At 39.4% G+C, this 22593-nt stretch overlaps 1 protein-coding gene and 1 long non-coding RNA gene across 2 annotated transcripts in view; one reads left to right on the top strand and one right to left on the bottom strand.

The window, feature by feature from the left end:
* Window positions 1–298: 298 nt before the first annotated feature.
* On the bottom strand, window positions 299–1877 carry LOC115064049. Its single transcript, XR_003843910.1, has 2 exons — window positions 1261–1877; window positions 299–1134 (listed from the first exon to the last, which is right to left on the bottom strand). It is a non-coding gene; the product is annotated as an uncharacterized LOC115064049 (long non-coding RNA).
* A 527-nt stretch (window positions 1878–2404) lies between these two features.
* Adgrb3 (adhesion G protein-coupled receptor B3) overlaps window positions 2405–22593 on the top strand; it is a 719524-nt gene continuing 699335 nt past the window's right edge. Inside the window, exons 1-2 of the mRNA XM_021197371.2 lie at window positions 2405–2795; window positions 5480–6251. Coding sequence (XP_021053030.1) covers window positions 5495–6251 — 757 coding nt within the window. The 5' untranslated portion in view covers window positions 2405–2795; window positions 5480–5494. The remainder of the gene's footprint in view (window positions 2796–5479; window positions 6252–22593) is intronic.

Below are 22593 nucleotides of genomic sequence, written 5' to 3'. Positions count from 1 at the left end.
GCTTTCCTTTCTGACCCAGCCCTTCGTCCTACTTGAATTAAAACGATTCTGAAAAAGAGTGTTCCTTTCCATTAAGGATTAAGCCTTTTAAAATTGTCCCCCTAGGCTGTTTTTCTTACTCCATGCTGCTGTGACTTTAGGGATTTCTAAGAAACATCAAGATCACACTGCTAAATGATAATGTGAGAAGACACTACTGTGTGAGAATTATAACTATCCCCACATTATTTTATCTCTGTATGTACAAGCCATACAAAGTATTTTCTTATTCTCCATTTTATGACACATTTACTGTGACTTTTTTTTTTTTTTTTGCTCTGGGTAAAATAACAGATATACCCAAATGTCTTGCAAATATTATGACCACTGTTATCCCGAAAGTTGAAATAAATGAAATATTTTGTCTTTTATATTGCAGAATAGTCTTTTTTTAATAAGAAAATATGCTTACTATACACACAGTGTTTGGGATTTTGCATTTGACATATGAGACCATTTCCTTTTCACATTCCCCTAAATGAATAAAAGCATTGTAATGAACCAGAAATGACACAAAACCAAAATGCCACCCAGGCTGCTTTCCCTGGTGATTTGTTCCTGGGAACATTGTTGAAGCCTGCTGGAGAGTGATTAACTGTTTCCCTTACAGGTTGTTACTTCAATGCTTGTCCTAAAAGAGAAAAGCCTTGAAGAGGGTCATTCTATTAATATGCAGTAAGATGTAAGGAGCCAAAGAGCCAATTTTAATATTTCAAGCAATTCTGGTGCATAAAAGATCATCAGCACCTTCCTGTTTTCATGATAGCCTTCCTTTGAAAATCGTGTTCTTGGCTATGCAATTGCCCCAGGGGAGAGGAACAAGAAGAGGAACAAAAATGCAAATGAGGGAGTAGAGCAAATGATGGAAAATTGCTTCATTCAACTTCACCTGCCGCTAGCTCGGGCAACTCAGCCTTAGGAGGACTCTGCCCAAATGCATTGCCCATTATGTCTCCTCCCACCACATAAGCACACTATTCAAACACTTGTTTTGCAAACCACCAACCGCATACACAAGTAGAGACAAAACTAGCTGGCGAATGACCTGCATGTGCATGTGAAGTCTATCTGATGCGTCGTGTCGTCTTCAGATGTCTGTACAAGAGGCAAAACAAACAATAAGTAAATAAAACGGTGGAGTCGTGTAGAAATGTGTCTTCCTTATCCCCCTTCTGAATGGACAACAAAGGTAGCTTTTCTTCATTTCTTCCCATCACTTACCCGAACTTGCTACGAGGGGAAACTTGACAAGGAATAAATGCATTAAGAAGCCAGAACGAATCAAAAGTTTAGAACCCGCACTATTGTCCCAACGCCATGCAGGGAGCAGTTCAGGACGCCTGACCCTGGTAGCCTGGTGGTCCTGGCAAAGCCTCTTTCGTGACAGAACAAATAAGATGTTAATTGCAGTCTGGCTGTGGTTTTAAAAAGAAAAAAAAACAAAACAAAACTGAACAACTATAGTTCCAGCCTCCAGCCTGAGGCAAAGAGCAGTGGGAGCTGAGTTGTGGCCCCTCAGCTGCAGACTGGATCAAGGCTAAATCCCGGTGCTGAAATGACAGCTCTCCCGCTGCGGCAGGTCCGCTCTGAAAGGCAGAAGGAGACAGACGATCGAGTCCAGCGTTTACTTGCTACCCCTCCGAGTCGCCTTCCCGTCTCCGCGCCCCCCTGCCTCTCCTCCTGGGGACTTTCTCCTACACTTGGTGGCCACCAGCCTCAGCGGTGGGAAGAGAGGATGCGAAAACCTCCCAGGCGCAGAAAAGATCGGTTTTCCAGACGTGTTTGGGTTTGAATAGCCGGGCGCGGGCTCGGCTAGAGCCCGGAGGAGCCCGCGCCCGCCCGTCCGCCTCGCTCCCGCGCCCGTCCTCCCGCCCGCTCGCCCGCCCGCCGCGGGGGAGGCCGGACTCTGGTCCGGGAGCAGCGCTCCGCCGGGGACGCGCGCACCCACGAGCACGCGCGCGGGAGGGTTGCCGAGCGGCGGGTGCGCGCCGAGGAGCGCGCGGGCCCCCTTTGCGCGCAGCCCCGGGGAGAGCGAGCGCCGCGCGCTGGCGCGCACGCCCGCCACACAGCTTTACTATCTCGCGCCCTCGCGCGCCTCCCTCCTCGCCCGGCATTCAAACAGCTTCCCGACGTCGCCAGCCCAGGATTTTACCCCCAGCTCCTCAGCCGCGCTCCGTCCATCAGTACCTGGCAGGGAGGAGGGCCGGGGAAGAGGGCGCACCAAGCAAGCAAAAGGGCTTCTGCTCCAGCCTCGCCACCGGCCGGGAGCACTCCTGCCACCAGCCCACCGCCCAACACGCCGCCCCAGCCACCGCCGCCGGCCACTTCTCAGCGCTTTTTTTTTTTTTTTTTTTTTGGCTTCTTGGCCAATCCGTTTGTTGCGGGGGGGTGGGTTTGGGAAAACACATCTGCGCTCTTTATCCACTTCCATTTTTCTGTTTGGTGTTTCTGTGGAGTCTCCCTTCAGGGGGCCTCTCCCCGCCTCTCCTTTGAAGGCTTCATTCACTTGGATAAGGCGCAAGGCTCTGGCCGCTGTATACCACCCCCCCCTTTATTATTTTTTCCTTCCCCCTGCCTTTCGTATGCATGCATTATTTTTTTCCAATCATAAATCTTAATATTTGAAGCTGAACCGGGGGGGAAAAATGGGCAACGGTGATTGGGACCGAAGGGGAGTCTCTCCATCACTGTTGTTGGGACGTGTGCCTGTTCTGGTGTCTTAGATCAAGAGCCTCCCGGAGCTTTCGGAGTGGAAGGTAAGGAAAGGGGCCTAGGGGTCACCTCTGTCTTCTGGGGGGTCGCCCCGGAGAAGCTCGGGCTCAGTTTTGGGGGATGGAAGTCAAGGCTGTTGCTGGCGGATGGCAAGATTCTGAGCTTACTAAAACGCCGCAGTTGAAAAGTTAAGAGAAGTCTGTTTTTGAAGAGGTGTGCTGGATGGGAAGGAATAGGGAGAGAGACCCAGAAAATCTAGCAACTCGTGCGTGATTGAGGTAATTTTAGCGGGGGCGGAGGGGGGTAGGTTAAAAGGAAGTTAGGATAGAGTAGGATTGGGTCTTCTGTTGGAAAAAAAATCAGTGGAGTGATGGCGCCGTCTATGTTCGGCTAAACTAAAGTGTCACACAGACGATCAGTTTGAGAATAGCTAAACTCAGTGCTGGTTTACCTCTCAGAAAGAGCCAAATAAATAAATAAATAAATAAATACAACATCCTGGAGCCCTCAGTGACCATCCCTTAGGCAACCTCTGGCCCTTATTTTTCCTTAGACAGATGTACGGTTGTTTGAACAGGCCCTGCAGTGGGGGTGGGGGCAGTTCAATGATTCATATTTCTTATTATATAGAAACAAACAAGACTTCGTACCCCAAGAATGGTTAAAAATAAAGAGCGCTGCATGAAGGGTGGAAGAGAGATGTGAAATCAGCTCTTCCCCTCTCTTCTAATCACTGATAAGCGCACTATTGCAGACATTCACTGCCAAATAAATGGAAGCAGAAATTGCGATTTTTTTAAAAAAATAAGGTAAAGAAATACGACCTCCTTTTGAGTTCCTGATTATAAAATGAAGCCCCCTTTCATGGTTGGAATTCCTAATTTAGACACTTACTGTCACATCGGCTTTCAACGCCTACACTCTATCCTGAAGAACACTGCGCAGACCTGCATTGCCTGCAAAGTGCTACAGCGTGCACACACACACACACACACACACACACACACACACGAAACTGTTCCCAATTTTTTTTAAAACACACTTAACCTCCAAAATATCATTAGCTTTATTTATTTATTTTTTCAACTGGAAAAGGCATTACTCAGTGAGCTGCGTGTTTGGAAGAGAAAACGCTATTCTGACAGTCCTATCAGCTCTGGGTTTATTTTAAACTGCTGTTATGTAGAGATTTACAGTTGGGGCTGTTTTGGCCTCTGTCAAGAAATAGTGTTTGAATCATACTCTGTAAAATGCAGATCTGTTGAGGGACTTTGGTCACTGGATTGGGAGTGCATGTGTTGCTGTGTTATGCAATGGCAAAGAAGAAGGTTGTGTGCTTTAGTTCAAAGAGGACCAGACAGAGAAGGCATGAAAACTCTTAACAGACTCTATGTCTGTCTGTCTGTCTGTCTGTCTGTCTAGAATGGTGGAGGAGACTTCAGTTTAAAGCCTTTTAAAATGAACTTGATATCACTTTTATCAGCTTAAAGGCTGAAAAGCAACAAGAAAAACAAAAAGCATTGTCATTTATTCTGAGAAATAACTTTCTATAGGTTAAAGATGAAAAAAATTCAAGTTATTTGGGACTAATAACTTATAGAGGTAAATATAATCAAGGATGCTTTGGTTGTGCAAAGCTAGGGCAAGAATAAATTTAAAAAGAATAACCTGGAGCACTTGTTAGGAAGGCAGGAATTCAGCAACTGAAGTCAACCAGAGAGCAAACACGATGCTAGGATTTTTCATCCACTATGTGGAAATCCCAATTTATAAGAGATAACTCTTAGTAAAACAACCATAATTTGGAGAAACAAAGCCAAGGGGAGCTCAGTGACTGCAGTTTTGGGGTCCCCCCCCACACACACTGCCTTTGGATACAGATACTAATACAGCGATCCACTTTATGCATCCCAGGAGGGCATGGCCTATGAAATGACTGCCTGAAATCTCATACTTAGTGGTGATGCCGAGCATCAGGTCTTTCCGGTCCATCTACCTATCTATGCCCTTTCCCAGATGATGGCTTCAAAATCCAATGAGTCCCCACGAATTCCCAAGTGTTTTTTTTGCACAGGAATGCCTCACCAGTTCACACGGTGGCCCCTGCAAAGGCAAGTAGGGGTATTTGGGACATGATGTACCATCTGGAACGAATGATCGTCTTTGCTTTTAAAGCCGTGGCTGTAATTTACCACGATTACTTCTTACAGTCCACAGAAAAGGAATAATTCGATGACAGCTGCTTCCAGATTATCAGGTTAGATTTTGTGTGATGCTGTTTACTGCAGGCAGAAGACTGAGGGCGAGGGAAGGTTCTGGAGCTCGAGTCAGGATCTCAGCAATTAACATGCAGGTTATTGCTACTCAAAAAAAAAAAAAAAAAACCACCATGTTTTCCCGCTTCACTTGATAGAATGATAATGGGTGTGCAGGAAATCCTGGTGGATGAATTAGGACATAACTATTAATAATCTATTAAATGTTATTTTTAAATTGAACGTTGAGAACTTGTCCATCACCAGCAACCACGTGAGGGCGCTGTTCACACAGCAACTGATAATTTCCTGGCGTTATAAAATAAAAATCACCTGCCGTCTTTTTTAAAAAGGGCTTTTTTTCCCTTTAAGCGGAATTCTTGAAAACAGCTGGCAGAAATATTGGAAGGGTTTTGGTTTTTCAATGCCTGTGGTCGTCTGCTTGCGTCTCACTTCCTTTGCCATTCTTACAGGCCAAATGACATAGGATGAAGGCTGTTCGTAACCTGCTGATTTATATATTTTCCACCTATCTCCTGGTTATGTTTGGATTTAATGCTGCCCAAGACTTCTGGTGTTCCACTTTGGTGAAGGGAGTCATTTATGGATCCTATTCTGTAAGTGAAATGTTTCCCAAAAACTTTACAAACTGCACCTGGACGCTGGAAAATCCAGATCCAACCAAATATAGCATTTACCTGAAATTTTCCAAAAAGGACCTTAGCTGCTCTAACTTTTCCCTCCTGGCTTATCAGTTTGATCATTTTTCCCATGAAAAAATAAAGGATCTTCTGAGAAAGAACCATTCCATAATGCAACTTTGCAGCTCCAAGAATGCATTTGTTTTTCTACAGTACGATAAGAATTTTATTCAGATACGCCGGGTATTTCCAACTGATTTCCCAGGATTACAGAGAAAAGTCGAAGAGGATCAGAAATCTTTTTTTGAGTTTTTGGTATTGAACAAGGTGAGCCCCAGCCAGTTTGGTTGCCATGTCTTATGCACTTGGTTGGAAAGCTGCTTAAAATCTGAAAATGGGAGAACAGAGTCTTGTGGAATCATGTACACGAAGTGCACCTGCCCCCAGCATTTGGGAGAGTGGGGAATAGATGACCAGTCCCTGGTTTTGTTGAATAATGTCGTGTTACCCCTGAATGAGCAGACGGAAGGTTGTCTGACTCAGGAGCTGCAAACTACTCAAGTCTGCAATCTGACTAGAGAGGCCAAGAGACCACCCAAAGAAGGTAAGTGCCCAGAGGCAGGGGGAGGGGGGCTGGGGCTGGGGCTGGGGCTGGGGCTGGGGCTGGGGAGCCTTTGCTCCTTTATCCTGTCCACTTTGAAGTGACTTGATTATGTGGTCTTCTCTGTTGAAAAGCTCTTTCGTGAGCTTCAGCCTTCATGACTTTAGAGGCAAGCAGAGATGGGTAGCTTAGCAATGTGCTACTGAAGTATGGGTGGAGTATTCAAGGGAAGAGAGAGAGAGAAATGAGACCTCAGTTGGGTTGGGGGTTGGTAAGGAGGAAAAGGTATGCTTTTATTCAGGCTCCAGCTCAGGAAATGTACACACATGAAATGGAAAGGCAGACTTCTTTCTGACTGAGGTCAGCAGATGCCTTCCTCTCTTTCCTTTCTGCTGGGCCTCTCCTTGCTCTTCCTGACTCCAGGAAGCACTCAACAGAAACCCTTTATGGACTCAGTGGCTGCCTGTCACTGCAGTTAGGAGAGACCAATTTCTCCCAGGTCTTTACTTTTGTGTAGAGTATTTGTACAGTAAGTCTCTGCGCACACTCCTTGGCCCATTAGGAGAGGGAGTGGCTGGAAGCCAGAGAGTCTCGCCCTGGTTTTTCTGCCTCTGAAGTCACCAGCAGAAGAGAGGGCTTGGGGGAACTAAAGCACATCCAGATTTTATGACCCTAGTTCCCTCTTGCAAGTCTTTCCTTGCTGCTTTGATAACATGCAGAGAAAGAGAGGGGGCTGGGTGGGAGAATGTCTCAGAAATGAGCTAATTGGGGGGAAAAAAACAGTACAACGGAAATGCAAAGGAAGAGTCCCAAGTATAGTGACTTGTAGATTTCTCCCATCCTCAGAGAGGGAGCTAGCAGGGGATTTGAGATTGTGGATTATTTTTAATCATGCAAAAAAGCATGGCACATTTTGAGAAAAATGACTTTTGCTTGGGAGTTTAATAGCTACGCTCCATTTGTTAGAAGACAGAGCCAGTACATATTCTTGCTTGTCCCCCTAGCCCTGCAACCGGAGAGTGTGTTGATTTCTTATGCAGGAAATGTTTTCTGATCTCCACAAAGATCCCAGTCTGTGAAAAGGGACAGCCAAGCTCTAGTCCCTCTTTCCTCTCCCTCCCCCAACAGAAGTTGCCTTTGTGGCCAATATAAAATTGACACGTTGTTGGAGAATTTTCTTTAATGGTAGCCAAGGCTTTGTAGGAAAGTGGAGCCAGCAAGAGGAAAGGGGGTGGGGATGGGCAGAGGAGCCTCGACAGCTTAATGCCATTTCTCTGCTGGTTGCAATTTGGGGGATGGGAAGTATGGAAGAGCAATGCCACCAGGGGGAAAAAGTTACAAAATAAGTGGAGGGCAATGGCAGCCAGGAAGGGGCGGAAACCTCCACAGGTCAGTGTTTTCACCAACAGCTGTGACTGAAGAAAACAAAGTAGTTTTAAATTACAGGAGTTCTTTTCTCTAGTAAAAATCCCAGTGAAGCACTTACAACTGCAGGGATGGTATTTAACACCATTTAAAACTCATTAGTGTCCCCTGGAATAAGAACTACAGTACACAAGGAAACTGTGATGCCACATACTGGCTGGGAAAAAAAAAATAGATGTTACCGTCAGTAGCTCAGCTTTTTCATCCTCTAAAGGACGATTGTAAATGTATATCTCCAGTGCTTCCAATTTGATAATCAACCTGACCCATGATCAGATCAAAAAGTAGATCATGTCTCGTTTTTGCAGCTCCCATTCAAAGGCAACAGGAGAAAAGTTGTGAGCTCATCCTGCGTGCTTTTCAGGGATGTTTGCTGGTGGAGAGCATGGGGTGTACAGAAGCTGCATGAGACTCACATTTGATTTGCAGATGCGTGGGTTGTAGACATTGTATTTGTAAAGCATTCGAGAAAAGACATATTTCTTGTTGTTAATCAGCTGTAAAAATGAGAAGGAAAGTCTTGCGTAAGCAAATACAAGCTCATCTTGAAATGTTATAATGTTAATGGAGCCAAACTACTAAGTTTACATAGTAGGGAATATTTTCATTCTGTATCAATAAAATCACACAGCTATATTCTTTGTTGTCTGAATTTGGGCTTTTTAGTAGTCTAGGTGCCTGGAGTTAGTTAGGTGAGGAAATGTAGCTCTCCTGACAGGTTGTAGGTAGTGCATTTTTAAGTAATTCTCATAAAATATGTATGATATCCTTCCTTATCTCATTCAAAGATCTTTTTGTTTAGGATGCATAGGTGGAAAAGAATGTGGAAATGTAGACTCTTAATTTTGTACCACTTTGCAAAGTATGTTAAGTCTTAAATATTTTGTAGAAGTGACACAAAATATATGTTAAGAATGATGAGGTTAATAATTATATACTGAATTGCTGCTTACATTTAAGTTAGGGGTTCTTCTTTTTATGCCATATCTTGTGATTCTATTTTATAATAATGAAGATTTAAATTTTCTACCTGCATTTGTATAATTTGATGATCATATTTTCTATGGAAAACTCTTCAACTCTGATGGAGATGTAGAGAGAATTAATACAAGACGACTCGCCACAGCAGTTTTGAACTTCCATTCACTCACTGTGTAGGGAGTGACTAAGCATTCTCTTGAGCAGGTCTACCTGGATTATGTCACAGAAGTGACAGGGGGCAGACTCTTCCAGTTTAGTAGACACGACTGCATATGGTTTTGAGTGGTACTGATGCTTGTGACAAAAGTGTTCCAAATGTTGACTATCCTACATGTGCCCACTGTAGTTACAAAAACAGAGTTAGCACAGAGTAGGGCCTCTCAGTAGAAGTCTACTCCAAGAGATGATTTATACTAAAATGTTACTCATCAACATGGAGAAATCATGACTCTTCCTAGTGTTATCAGCGATTACAAACTATGAAGCCAAGCAATGTGCTTCATTAGCAAATCTCATCTGAGTATATTTAAGCAAGAACCTTCTTATTAAAGTTGTCTGTGACAGAGTTGGGGGTGACATCTGCTCACAGAAAGTTGCCTGCCATTCACCTTGGTGTATTTATTTATTTATTTTTGAAATCATAAAAACTAATTTTAAAAAGTGACTCTTAAACACAATTATTTGACAGTTTAGATAATATTTGCTTTTTAAACTATATATCATGAACACAATGCATTTATACATATATATTCACATATGTATAAAATATATTTAAATACATACATTTAAATGAATAACTATAACTTATATATTTAATTATATATTATATAAATTAAATAAATATAAATAAAATATATTTACATATATATAAAGATATATGTATACACACACACACATATATATATGTGTATATATATATATATATATATATATATATATATATATATACATACCTCCACATATGATATTCACCTGACTTTTCAATGGAATTCTGGGAACAGAGCAGTAGTTCTTAGAAAATCATTTTCACATTGTTTTACATTTTCAGTAACATGCTTTGTTAGTGAAGATGACCCTGGACTATATAGTGAGACTGAGCATTTTAGCATGAGCTCTTTTATACTGAGTATAAAAGTATTTTTATACTGAGTCATTTATACTGAAAGCATTGAAACAGTTTGGGCAGAAGAATTCCAGAGCAGAATGTCCAAGTCCTATAAGGATTCTTAAAGGAACCTTTGTGTGCTGCTAATATCAATGGCTCTCCTTATGTGAAAGGGAATCAGGATCCCTGTATAGATTCCAGGAAATGTGTACACACTCACTCATTTGTCTTTCAAGCCTGGGTATGCTAATCCTGAATATTCTGGCTCCCAAGGAAAGATTCACTGTGTGACTGTGTAAACTCTAGGTGATAGTTTGTGTGTGTGTGTGTGTGTGTGTGTGTGTGTGTGTGTGTGCATTCTTATAATCGAGGGATTTTCATTTCTGGCATTCTAAATCTTTCTTCTCCTGCCTTATTTGCTGTTGCATTATTTCTTCCTTCTTATTCCCCTTGGCTCTTGACTCTTTTGTGAGCCTAAGTGCTCTCATTGCATCTTCGTCATGAGAGGATACGGTGCATTCATCTTTTCTTGAGGAAACAGGCACTGAGATTTGCTGTGTCTCTTGCTGTTTTCTGCAGCTCCTTGAAAACACTGTAGTTTTGCTCTGGCATCTAACCACTTGCAGTATGATTTCTTCATACATATTTGCTTCTTCTTTGCCAGATTTTGGGTCGAATAATTGATCTGGGATTTTGACATTGTAGCCCAATCTTAACAGAATTTCAGTTGACTACGGGTTGAAATGAACATTAAGAGAATAAAACTATAACGTTCTAAAAAGGAACTATATTAATGTATTGATTGTAATCTAAAGACAATTGGTGGATTGACTGGGGAAACAGACACAGTTTACTTTCCCTTCTGAAAGAAGGTACATAACATCCAAAATGTTTCCAATTTTATTAATGCATTGTTGATGTCAGAGACCGATCTCTGATGTGCTCTAATAATGTTTCGAAAAAAACCATGAAGAGTATAGGCGTTTAGTATTCGTTTGGAGATACGAATGCACCTTCTTCATCAGAAGATAGAGCGTATAATCTAGAACAGTGGTTCTAGGTTGTGACCACTTTGAGGGGTTAATGACCCTTTCACATGGGTCTTCAAAGGCTATCTGAAATCATAGATACTTATATTACAATTCATAACAGTAGCAAAATTATAGTTATGACGTTGCAACGAAAGTAGTTTTACAGTTGGGGGTTACCACAACATGGGAAATCATATTGAAGGGTTGAGGTATTAGGGATGCTGAGAGACACTGCTCTAAAAAATGATAATGAACTTGGTACTTTTCTCTGCTCACATCTCCATGCTTCTCTTTTCTTCCTCTTGCACTCCCTGTGCAGTCCGACTATTTCCCAAATCCTTCCTTGTACTGTAAGCTCATGCAGAAAAGCCCGTTTACTTTTGTCTAGTAAATTTGGCTAACAACTATACATATTGTAGTGGCAGAATATTACCAAAAGTGAAGGCCTAGTCAAACAAAATGTTTTTTTTTTTCTCCCCTTTTTTCAATTTTAGACATTTTCCCATTTAGGAAAAACTTCACATATGCAATGCTTACAAACAAAAACTCTTGCATGTGATTTTGTCAGTAATAGCTTCATCGTATTAAGAGACTTGAAACTCAAGTGAAGTGTGCCTGGGTGTTATGGATGCTCACGGTAGGCAGGAAGCCTGTGGTTATGTGGGTCTTTGTGAGTGCCACAGATAATCTACTAACCTTAGAGATCTTCCAATCAGAGGTAGGCACTTGACTTCACTAACTGTTGAGTTCAATGAATCCTTTCATTTACTCTTTTTCCGAGTTTAAGGGGATTCAATTGTTATTCATTTTGCAAGATAGCTATTTTGTGAAATACAGTTTCCTTTAGAGGTACCATGGTATGTGTTGCCTGGAGAAGCCAACTGACTCTTGAATCAAGAACTAGAGTCATTAAAAATAATAAACTTTTTCCTGGCTTAGGAGATAGCTCAGTCAGTAAAATGGTTGCCATAGAAGGCCTGGAATTATTCAAAGAATCCTAATCCAAGGGCAGCTTTGGTAGGCTGCTTCATAAATCAACAACCATGGAAGTGATATCAAAGGTTCCCCAGCCTACCTGGTGAGCTGGATGCTAATGAGAGATGCAGTGTGAAAAATTATAAAAGATGATGGCTAGCTTGATGAGTAAAATCTGAGGATGGCCTTCGTATGCATGATCACATAAACCTCCCCCAAATACACACACACACACACACACACACACACACACACACACACACACACAAACAAACAAGCATAGTTCCCTTTTATAAAAAGCATGTTCTGGGCTGTTGGATTATGAATCCAAAAGATGATGAACTTTTGACATAAACTGATTTCACTCTGTATTATTTGTTTCTTCCTAGATTCATAAGGCTTGGTAATGCTTATTGCTCAAGATATAAGAAAATTTTTTACTGAATATACAAATAAGTAATAAGATTAATGGTTGCACAGTTTAGTTTCTATCAATATGTATGAAAATCTCTTAATTGGGTTTACCAATGTTCTCATTTCATATATCCGAGATGTCATCCAATATCAGAGATATGTTAAATGTTCTAGGTATGTCACTTTACTGAACAGAAAGCAATAGTTAGGTTTGTATGGACCTGTGTCTATAGAATGACTCAGTAACCTTGATAAGAAACTAAGCCTGAGTCATCAATAAACCAGAAATTCTACCTATGATAATGGAGCTGGATTTAGTGAGATTGTACCTGTCAGTACTTAACACATTTCTCGAGTTATATTAGAATGTCAATAAATGTTAGTATTTTTTCCTCTCTTAGGCTTCTCCTCCATTTGGTGGTTTAAAACAGTTTTACTTTTTTTCTCCACTAAAACTCATATAGTTCAGAGATTTATCACTCTTGTAAAGTGTTCTTATAATGTAATTAATAAAATATTCTTATAATTGTGCACAGTAGTACAGACATGATATCTTAAGTCCAAGATAAGTTGGCCTCAGCATCAACTGAATTCGTCCAGTAGTTGATGTTTTCATTACTGTTGCTGCCTTTGTTTTTTACTTTTCCTTAGGAGAGCTGAACTCATACTCTTCTCTGTTTCTTCTTCCTAGGAAGATCTAGAGTATAATCTAGGCAAAGTGATACTACCTAAAGTGTCAGGCAGGCTGTGGCTGGAGCATCAGCTGCCATCTTGCTTGTGTGTGTGTGTGTGTGTGTGTGTGTGTGTGTGTTTGTATGTGTATCTGACTGTACGTGTGGATGTTAACGATTAACACCATTGTTTTAGAAACAGTCTTTCCTTGGTGTATTTGCTGATGCACAAATATTTATCTCTGGATCAGGAGCCTACAAAGTTCTAAGTTGCAATGTGTTTTGTGTGTGTGTGTGTGTGTGTGTGTGTGTGTGTGTGTGTGTGTGAAATTCTTATTTTAGTGAGCATATCCATGTAGACAAAACAAACAAACAATGCAAAACAAAGTAAAAAGAAGTATGCTGGAAATTTTAAGAAGGTTTTTATTTTTTCTATGTGGACATAGTTGAGATTTCTGAATACACCAAAACAAAATTCAAACAGATGCTATGCAGTGTAATGTATAATGTATAGCAAGGGTAGTTGCTCTCCATTTCAATGAATGATCCATTAACATGTACAGTACAGAAGTAAACTATGCATTAGAGTTGAAATAATTTTTCACGGGGACATATTTCAATTAAGGTTTAACATTTGCTCATAGTAAAATTGTTCTTTACAGTTTTGGTAGTTTTGATTATTGAAGAGTTTTTTTTTTATATATAACATCAGTATGTTCTGTTTTTCTAGTTGTTTTTGGTATCTTTTAAATTTTTATTGTTATACATTCATTTAAAAGATTCTCTTTAAACAACTGAAGTGTTTGAAATCCCTTTAAAGTCTTATTCTCTGAATAACCACAGAGAATTGATAATAATTTAGATTGTGATTTAAGTATTTGAATTTGTCTATAAATTTAAGGCATTTAATAAAATACCATTAAGCCTCATGAGTTTGAGTACATTTTGAAGTAGATGAAGAAATGACAGCATTTTTAGATTTCTATATTGATGGAAGTATGACTAATACTTCTAATAGATCAACCCAGAGGTGTATGACTCATCTTGGGCAGGAACGCTGCCCTTTGGATATCTTTGCTTATAGGCATCCAAGCATTTAAGTTAAATTGTTTCTAAGTATTTTAATCTTTGCTGCATTATACAAAATGAAGATTATATTTGGACCTTTGCCTTGCAAAAGAATTCTCTTCAATTGCCAAAGGATTCTCTTCATATCTGTTTTAAATCATTTAGGAAAAAAAAAAAATGGCTTTGTCGGAATCTCTTTCAATGAAGAATGAGCTGTGTTAACAGAAAAGTGAGCTATGCACCTCCCCAGCCCCTAATTTTTTTACATATTCAGATATCAATAAGAAAGCAAAGCAGATTGTTTTAGTATTGATTTGAAGATTTTGGAATTTTCTTAAAGCAAAATTATAAAATGTTGTCTGTATGATTCTGTTGATTTACCCTTTAAAATGTGGTCGAAACATTCTACCATTCAGAGAATAACCCGGCTAGCTACATAGTTATTATAGAACAATCATTTATCTTAAGTTAGTAAAGAAAGTTCACCAAATAACAAATGCATACAAAATAGAACTTTTCAAATCAGCTGAATAAACAGCAGTCTTTCCCTAGATCGTAAGTGTTTGCTGTGACTTTTGTATCTCCTGTCACCCCTCAAACTAGAGTCCTGGGAAGAGGAAGCCTAGGAACTATCTTAACCAGGTTAAACTGTGGGCATGTCAATAGGGCCCCAACTGAAGGTTGCAGTAACTGCTGGGATTGGCAAACAAAGTCAAACAGCTTCAAGATTTCAAAAGGAAATGAAATGGCTAGAAGATGAAGTTAGTCCTAACCTGATGTCATTGAGAAAATGGAAAAATAGAGCGGAACCAGACTTTCAGGTGGTAATTCGTTTTATTTGGCAGAGTGGTCTCATGACAAAAGTAAGACCCATAATTCCTAAGCTTCCTCGTTATGTCCAAAAGTGACAATAAAACTTCAAGTTTTTCTTAAAAGTTTAATAAGAAATATTATATTTTTTCTTTCTTGTCTACCCATTACCTACTAGTCTTATGTAGAAAGTAACAAAAAAAGGAAAATAATTGATTTTTTTTGTGTTGTAAATTTATTCATACAGCTTTATGAAATTTTGTGAAATAGAATCCACTGGATATTGGGAAAATCTTTTTAAGTTACCTACACAAAGTAATGGCAATGTGGGAAAGAGGGCACCTTGGGAGGGCAAAAGTCTGTTTACTTTATGTAATCTTTCCACATTAATCTGGCAAGATTTCAAGAACCTGCTAGTGCCCTGCAGACTGAAGAATTTCAGTTTATTTTGGCTTCCCAGTGAGGTCAGCTTCTTTACCGATCTTTCAGCCTGCGGTCGGCTCCTTTTGGCTGGCCTCAGTTTTTGTAATTTAAAAGCTAAATAGTTTATATGACTTAAGTAATGAAAAATGCCTACAAAGTTAATACAGTACTATGGCACTTATTTTTAATAAGCATTAATTTCAAATATTTAGGAAAGCAGCCAGAGAGCAGCTTTTTAAATCGTAGCTCATGGTATGGTTAAAAAAATACTCTTCTAAAAATATGTGACATTTTATCCTTTTGTGGTTTCTTTGGAATTTTGTGATGACCACATGTTGGTGTTGAATTGCTTGTAAATGGCATAAACGAATTCTAGGTATAATAAATATACCGTGTGGTGGCCTCTGGTCTCTGTCATGAGACCACAGAAACCACAAAAAAATGGAGCATTTATATTATAGAGTAAAAGTTGATTCTCTATAACTGAACTGGTCAAACTTTGAAAAAGAAGTAAATGGCAGGATGTATAGTCATACAAAGTTTCACTCCTTAAACATTGGAAATACTCCTGTTCTCTAAGCCAAAGTCAACACATGAAAGATTAAAGAAAAACCAACCAGCAAGATATTTAATTGAAGCAACCAGGAGGTTTAGAGTCCTGGGAGTCAGCCCCTGCCTTCTCTCTCTGCCAATCCCAGAAGCAAATGCTCTTGAAAAATTACTGCTATGTCTCAGTCTGTTTATGACAGAATTTTGTAATATCCACTTTCTTCTGTAAAGAAGAAATCCAATCTCCAATATTACAATTGCCTAGAATGTGTAAGAACCACTGTTCTGTTTTTATTATGCTCCGGGTAGAAGAATTCATAATTCTTTGGACACATATCTGTTCTTAATTTCCCTCCGTAATGCTTGTCTCCACACAACAATGATACTCAGGTTTGTTGGAGACTAACACCCAGCCCTTGCGCAGCCAATCCTGAAATCCTTTATATATCAGATGGGGATTTTACACACTGAGGAGTATGCCACCAATGTTTTATCATTTCTTCATGTGTCATCTGTCTGGCCATCATAGACTTTGATCAAGCATTTGGCCACCAAGTCATTTCTAGGTTTGCTTGGCAAAACTTTATGGTATGGAATCTATGGTATTTTTTTAATGCCAGAGATGAGATTACCTCTGAACTCTGTTTCATTTTAGAAGAAATAACCTCTTGTGACCTGCTTCGTGTACTTGCCTAGTGACACTGACATCATGGAACCTGACAGTGTCATGACTCGAGAGGACACTGTGGTTCTCCATATTTCTACTTATTCTAGATTTCAGAGCATCTCCTCATAAGACTTCCAGAAAACAGCCTGCTGACAATTAGATTGCCTCAGGAATCTCTCTTGAAAATTATGAATACTCATCTCAGAAACTTTTAACCTTCTAAGTGCTAAATATTCAAGGCCCCAATTTTGTTATAATTTCTCATTTTACCATTTTGTTGTTTATACATATCCTCAGTATGTGAGTGAACAAGTATTGTGTGTGTGTGTGTGTGTGTGTGTTTGTGTGTATATATGTGTGTATGTGTGTGGGGGGGTGTATGTGTGTATGTGTATGCTAGAGACTGATTTCAGATATCTTTCCCAATTCTTCTTATATATTGAAACAAGGTCCCTTGTTGACCCACGAGCTCACAAATTTAGGTTGGTATCTAGGAGGCTTGCTCCAGGGATCCCTGTTTCAGCCTCTGGAGGACTGGAATTATTACAGTTGGGCTGCCCTTTAACATTTGCCTGAGTTTTGGGAATTACATTCTGGGCCTTGTGCTTAAGTAGCAAGGGTTTTATCAGATGCTCGTCTCCCCAGCTCCTAAAACTCTGTTTAGAAGTTATAAACAGATTACATTGTGTAGATACATTCTGATTATCTTTCCTATTGTTTTGTTAAGCTTTTAGTCGGCTACAAAGTATCAAGCCACCTGTTATTTTTTACTCGGATTACATATAAAGTATGTATGAAGCATATGCACTTAGGTCACAGTGCAGGTCTATGACAAAAGACGTTATTGAAGAAAAACCAAAAAAATTATTAGTATTGGAATTCCATCGATACAAACGGATGCTTGGTATATCACTAATGCCCTCCTACAAATAATTCCAGACATGGAACATTTGGGGAATTTATTGGGATTGTATTCCTAGACTAGATATGCATGTATTATGTGAATGGTTCTATTCTATCACTTGTGAGCAAAGGAAACACCATTCATTTCTGTGTTGGAATAAGCTATGAGGGCTCTTGTTTCCAGCATGTAGACTTGCATGTAGTGGAGGGGCTTTGCTATAAGCCTGAGAGGAGCCCTCAATTTGAACCTTGATCAACTTGTGATGGGCAAGTATCAAGTGAAGGTGGATGTTAATGGCTCAGTGCACAGGCTGGGTTTGGTGCTGCAGTTTAACCTGTTTAGTATGGCAGTACTAGTCAGGTGAGAAGGTCTGTGGTATACTTATGGTGGTTGTTTTCAATGGAATCTTGGCTTAATGCTGGTGTGTTCAGTAATTAAAGGCATCTGAGTGATGACCATGCTTTTGCACTATGTTTTGGGGGAAGGAACCAACTTGCACATACATAACACTGTACCCTGGAGGTAGTTGTAGTCACACTTTAGGCCAATGTCACTCAGGAATTCATTTAGTTTTTTATCAGAATTTTTGCAACTTTATTTAAAGCCATTCTGCTATGAAAATCTTGTCTTCTAAAGAAAGCATTCATTATTGGTTGTATGTTTGTTATATGTGGCTTCCTAAGGACATCATCATACAAGTACAACATATCAACCACTCCAGCCACACTACATTTTCCTGTTGGTTCCCTTATTCTTGTGGACAGGCTGTGTACTGGCTAGCTTTGTGTCAACTTGACACAGCTGGAGTTATCACAGAGAAAGGCGCTTTAGTGGGGGAAATGCCTCCATGAGATCCAGCTGTGGGGCATTTCCTCAATTAGTGATCAAGGGGGAGAGGCCCCTTGTGGGTGGGACCATCTCTGGGCTGGTAGTCTTGGATTATATAAGAAAGCAGTCTGAGCAAGCCAGGGGAAGCAAGCCAGTAAAGAACATCCTTCCATGGCTTCTGCATCAGCTCCTGCTTTCAGACCTGCTTGAGTTCCAGTCCTGCATCCTTTGGTGATCAACAGCAGTATGGAAATGTAAGCCGAATAAACCCTTTCCTCCCCAACTTGCTTCTTGGTCATGATGTTATGCAGGAATAGAAACCCTGACTAAGACAGGCTAGCTTATTTTATGTTATAGGCATGCAAAGTTTTATGTATCTATATTAATAAACACAGGACCCATAAATGAAAGAAAAGACAATATTTGTCCTTTGATACTGACTTAATTTAATATGATCATTTTCAGTCACACCCAATTTTTGAAAATGACATAATTTTCCTTCTGTATAGATGAATTAAAACACATTTTGTATTCGTACCACATTTCCTTTGCTCATTTCTCTACTGAGGGCTAGACAGTTTGAGTCCGTAACATAGATATTGTACACATTGCCTTCAGGATGGTTCGGTGTGCAAGCATCGTCCTCATATTTTGTATCAGAGTCTTTTGGATAAGTATGTGGAAATAGTAAAGCTAGATCATATGGCACATTTGTTTTTGCTGTTTTGAAGACTCTATACTGATTTGCAAAGTGTCTTTTACTTTTAGAAGTTATTCGAGGTCGCCTTTGTTTTAAAACTAAACAAACAAGATAGTGTTGTCATTTGGTCAGGCATCCTTGTTACTTATCCAAGTGAACAATATTCATTCTGGCCTGGAAATTTCAGTTGAAACTTGTCCTATTCACTGATCCTTTTCCTTTCTGCTGATCTTCCTTTTTGCACACCGTTTCTCTCTTCTCCCTTTGTCCCTTCTCATGTCCTTCCCGCCCCACCCCTCACTTCTCACTAGATACCCAGGGTAGAATTTATAAAGGATGATGATGATCCATCCATTAGCCATTGTAGCGCGTTACAGAAAATCTCTTATTAATATGCATGGCAATGGATTTGTAAACAAATATTTCTATAGTAGTTCCTGGGGAGTTTGTAAACACTTAGTAAGCACTGCTTCATTAATCTTAGCAATTTTCTTGTGAGGTTAATTATGTAGCGATAATTAACCTCCCCTTTGAGTAGGTGGGTTTTTGTTAGAGAAGCATTCTTATCTCCCCTGAAAAGTGGGAGGGAAAGGGAAGGCTCCTGTGAACTTTAAACAAGCCTTGGGCTTGCTCACTGGGGAGAGAATAGTTTTTACTCTTAGGGCTGTGCCTCTGTTTCCTGGCTTTCTCCTCAAAACATTTGGATTACGCCATGCCCATAAATTTTATAAGAGGCACACGCAGTAGTCAGAGGAGAGTGTGTAATCCACAGAACCACTGAGAAGTTAAAAGAGAAAGCAAATACTTTCTGTTTTTCTCTCTTTTTATGTGTTCTGAAGAAAAGCCAGGGATGGAGCTGACTGTTCGGTTTTCACACACGAGTTCATATGTGATATGGACACAACTATGATCGTTCATATATGTTTACATAACTATGTGGCATTAAATGCTTATAGGCCTTACATACATCTGTATATGGAAAGATCCACATTTTCCAAAGTTTGTGATTATCCCCCAGGAATTTCCCTCTACTAATTTCTAATTCACTTGGTATCTGTCTAATAAACTAAGAGAACATATTCTATGGATCTACTTGGATCAGAAAGATATCTTTTACTTAGGACTTAAAAAACAGACTATTTGTTAAGTAGGTTCTCCATTTGAAAACACAACAACCTACACTGATAATTCAGAAGAAGTCACCTATATAGTGTATAGAAAATTAGAGAATATAAATATACCCTTAATCATTGATCGTTCTGTAGGGAAATTGTATGTTCTAGAGACCATAATAAATATTCATTTTACCTTTAAACCAAATTTCTTCAAGAGACAATATTTTATGGTCACGAGAGTCACATTGCAGAGATTCAACTCCTGCTTCTTCCTCTCTGGCTCTGTGGAATTCAGAATATTAGGCATCTCTTTAAACTCGAGTGTATTACAGTATTACCCTCAGTGCTCACAGAGGTATTTTAATCTAGTAACTAGAAGATTGAGCAAGGCAGTGTTTGATGTTTGACCATGTACACTTGGGATTTTATCCATGCCTGGACAATACAGAGCAGACTAGGTAAATGTTAAATGTCATCAATTAGGTGATCGCAGAGCACTTTATTGTGCTAAAGATTTTGCTACACCAAATGAAATTTTGATCCCTAATAAAAAGTAATCCATTTATTTAACATACCCTAGAGAAATTAAAGTGTTTCCTCCAGTGTTCCGTGTATGGAAATATGTTGCTTGTATTCTGTATTTCCTCTGCCATCACAAAAACAGTGAATTAAATTGACATACCTGTTTTTCATCACTCCTCATTTGAAAGATGGAGCATTCTATTCATAACCTAACTCTTCTTTTAGTTTTTATTTTATTTTATTTTATTTTTACAATAAGCCATAAGCAACACAAGAGTTGGGCAGATGCTATCTTCTATGCTTAGAATCTACTTTCCTATCGATAACCCCGAGTTATTCTTTCTATGTTTCATCTAGGCTGCTCTTAACTCCAGTTGTCCAGCTCCCAGGACCATTTCTCTTGACTCCTTACCCATGGCAGCTTCTCCTCCTCCTCTTCTGCACCTTCTCTTCCTTGTGGTCCCTCTCTGACTCCCAAGCCCGAGAAACCGAAACCCCATCTATGTCCCTTCTGTCCTGCTATTGGCTGTTGGCATATTTATTTACCTATCACAAATAACTTAGGGCCAAGTTGCACATTCACACTCTCTTGTCTCTGGGACAGCCAGGTCTTGGGGGTCTGTACTTAGCATTATAATAGATAGCAAAAGACTAAACCTCAACAATTCCCCTTATTAGACCAAGAAATGGTTCTTTTATCTCAGATATAAATTGAATACAATTATAACATGCAAATTATAAGATATGATATACACTTATAATGTCCAGTCCACTATATTTGGCAATTTTGATAATATATTTTATTATATATCCTATGTTAATGAGTTTATAATTCTATACCTCAATTGCTTTTAAACTCTTACTTTTAAAATGAATTAGTCAGTGATATTTAATTACATTTAGCTATGAAAGCAACTTTAACTTCTGAGTACTTTTCCAGTTGTGGTGTATGGCCAACTAGTCTTCTTGATAATGTTGGAATTGAATGAATTACTATTTTAATGGACCCATCAAGTTAAAAATCTTAGGACTAGTATGTATCTTAACATGGAGCAAACTATCACTTATGTTTCTGCATTTATTAATCTTTTCCTTTCTGAAGAGTAAGTTTCCCCTGAAAAGTGTCTTATTTCTGCCTCTTTCTTAACATTTTTCATTAGACTTAATTAAAGAAAATGATAATAAAATGTGACTGTGTATTTGATTTCCCAAAAGATCAACTGTTTTGCTTTGCTTTTTATTAAAAAAAAATGCAAAACAAAGAAAACCAAAACAAAGGAGAAAAAACACAACTTTAATTTTGAATGTCACAGACTTTCCATACAGAAGCACAGTGCTAGCTTTTGGATTCCCCAGTCTCTTAGCAGAGAGACCCCAATAGAGAAGTTAGGGGAAGAACTGAAAGAGCTGAACTGGTTTGTAACCCCATAGGAAGAACAACAATATCAACCAACCTGACTGCCCCAGAGCTCTCAGGGACTAAACCACCAATCAAAGAGTACACATGAAGGGACCCATGGAATATTTTGTTTAGAAATTAGTCCACAGTCAAGTACATATAAGAATCTGTTCTCTAATTGGTAAAAGTGGGACATTATTAGAGAACTAATTTAATTTATTTATATACTACTGTTCTGATTGGATCACTTAGTGAATTAGCAGCTAAGCAGAACATCTGCCTATCTCTTTCTTCCTTTGCAGTGCTCAACCTTTAAAGAGTTCTGACAAACGTAATCACTTCATAAACACCTTGTCTAAGCATGCAGATTTGTGCCTTTGAGCAAATGCCGCGATATTAATGGGTGGTTTCAAAAGACAAAACGTAAACGAACCATTCTATTTTCTCACAACTTGCCAAAAAGCAAGCAATGACAGCCTAACATTTAGATAACTGCAGATAAGCTTAGATTGCTATAAATACATAGGTGATACAATTGTCCTTTTATGGGATAAATGTTTCTGTTTACCAGGCGGGCATCAGTTGGACAATGGTTAACATAGTAAATGTGTTAACAGAAATATCTTACTTGCTTTGGCTGCTGTAAAGAGAAGTTAAATGGAGCACAATAGTTCCCAAAGCCATTTTATTTCATTGAAGAACTGTTTAGATATATATTTTACAATACATATATATGTGCTTTCTTGTGTATCTGAGCC

Source organism: Mus pahari, chromosome 5, assembly GCF_900095145.1.
Source record: "Mus pahari chromosome 5, PAHARI_EIJ_v1.1, whole genome shotgun sequence".
Classification (NCBI taxonomy): domain Eukaryota; kingdom Metazoa; phylum Chordata; class Mammalia; order Rodentia; family Muridae; genus Mus; species Mus pahari.
The sequence above is the reverse complement of the archived record's forward strand: the minus strand, read 5'-3'. Positions and strand labels throughout refer to the sequence as shown.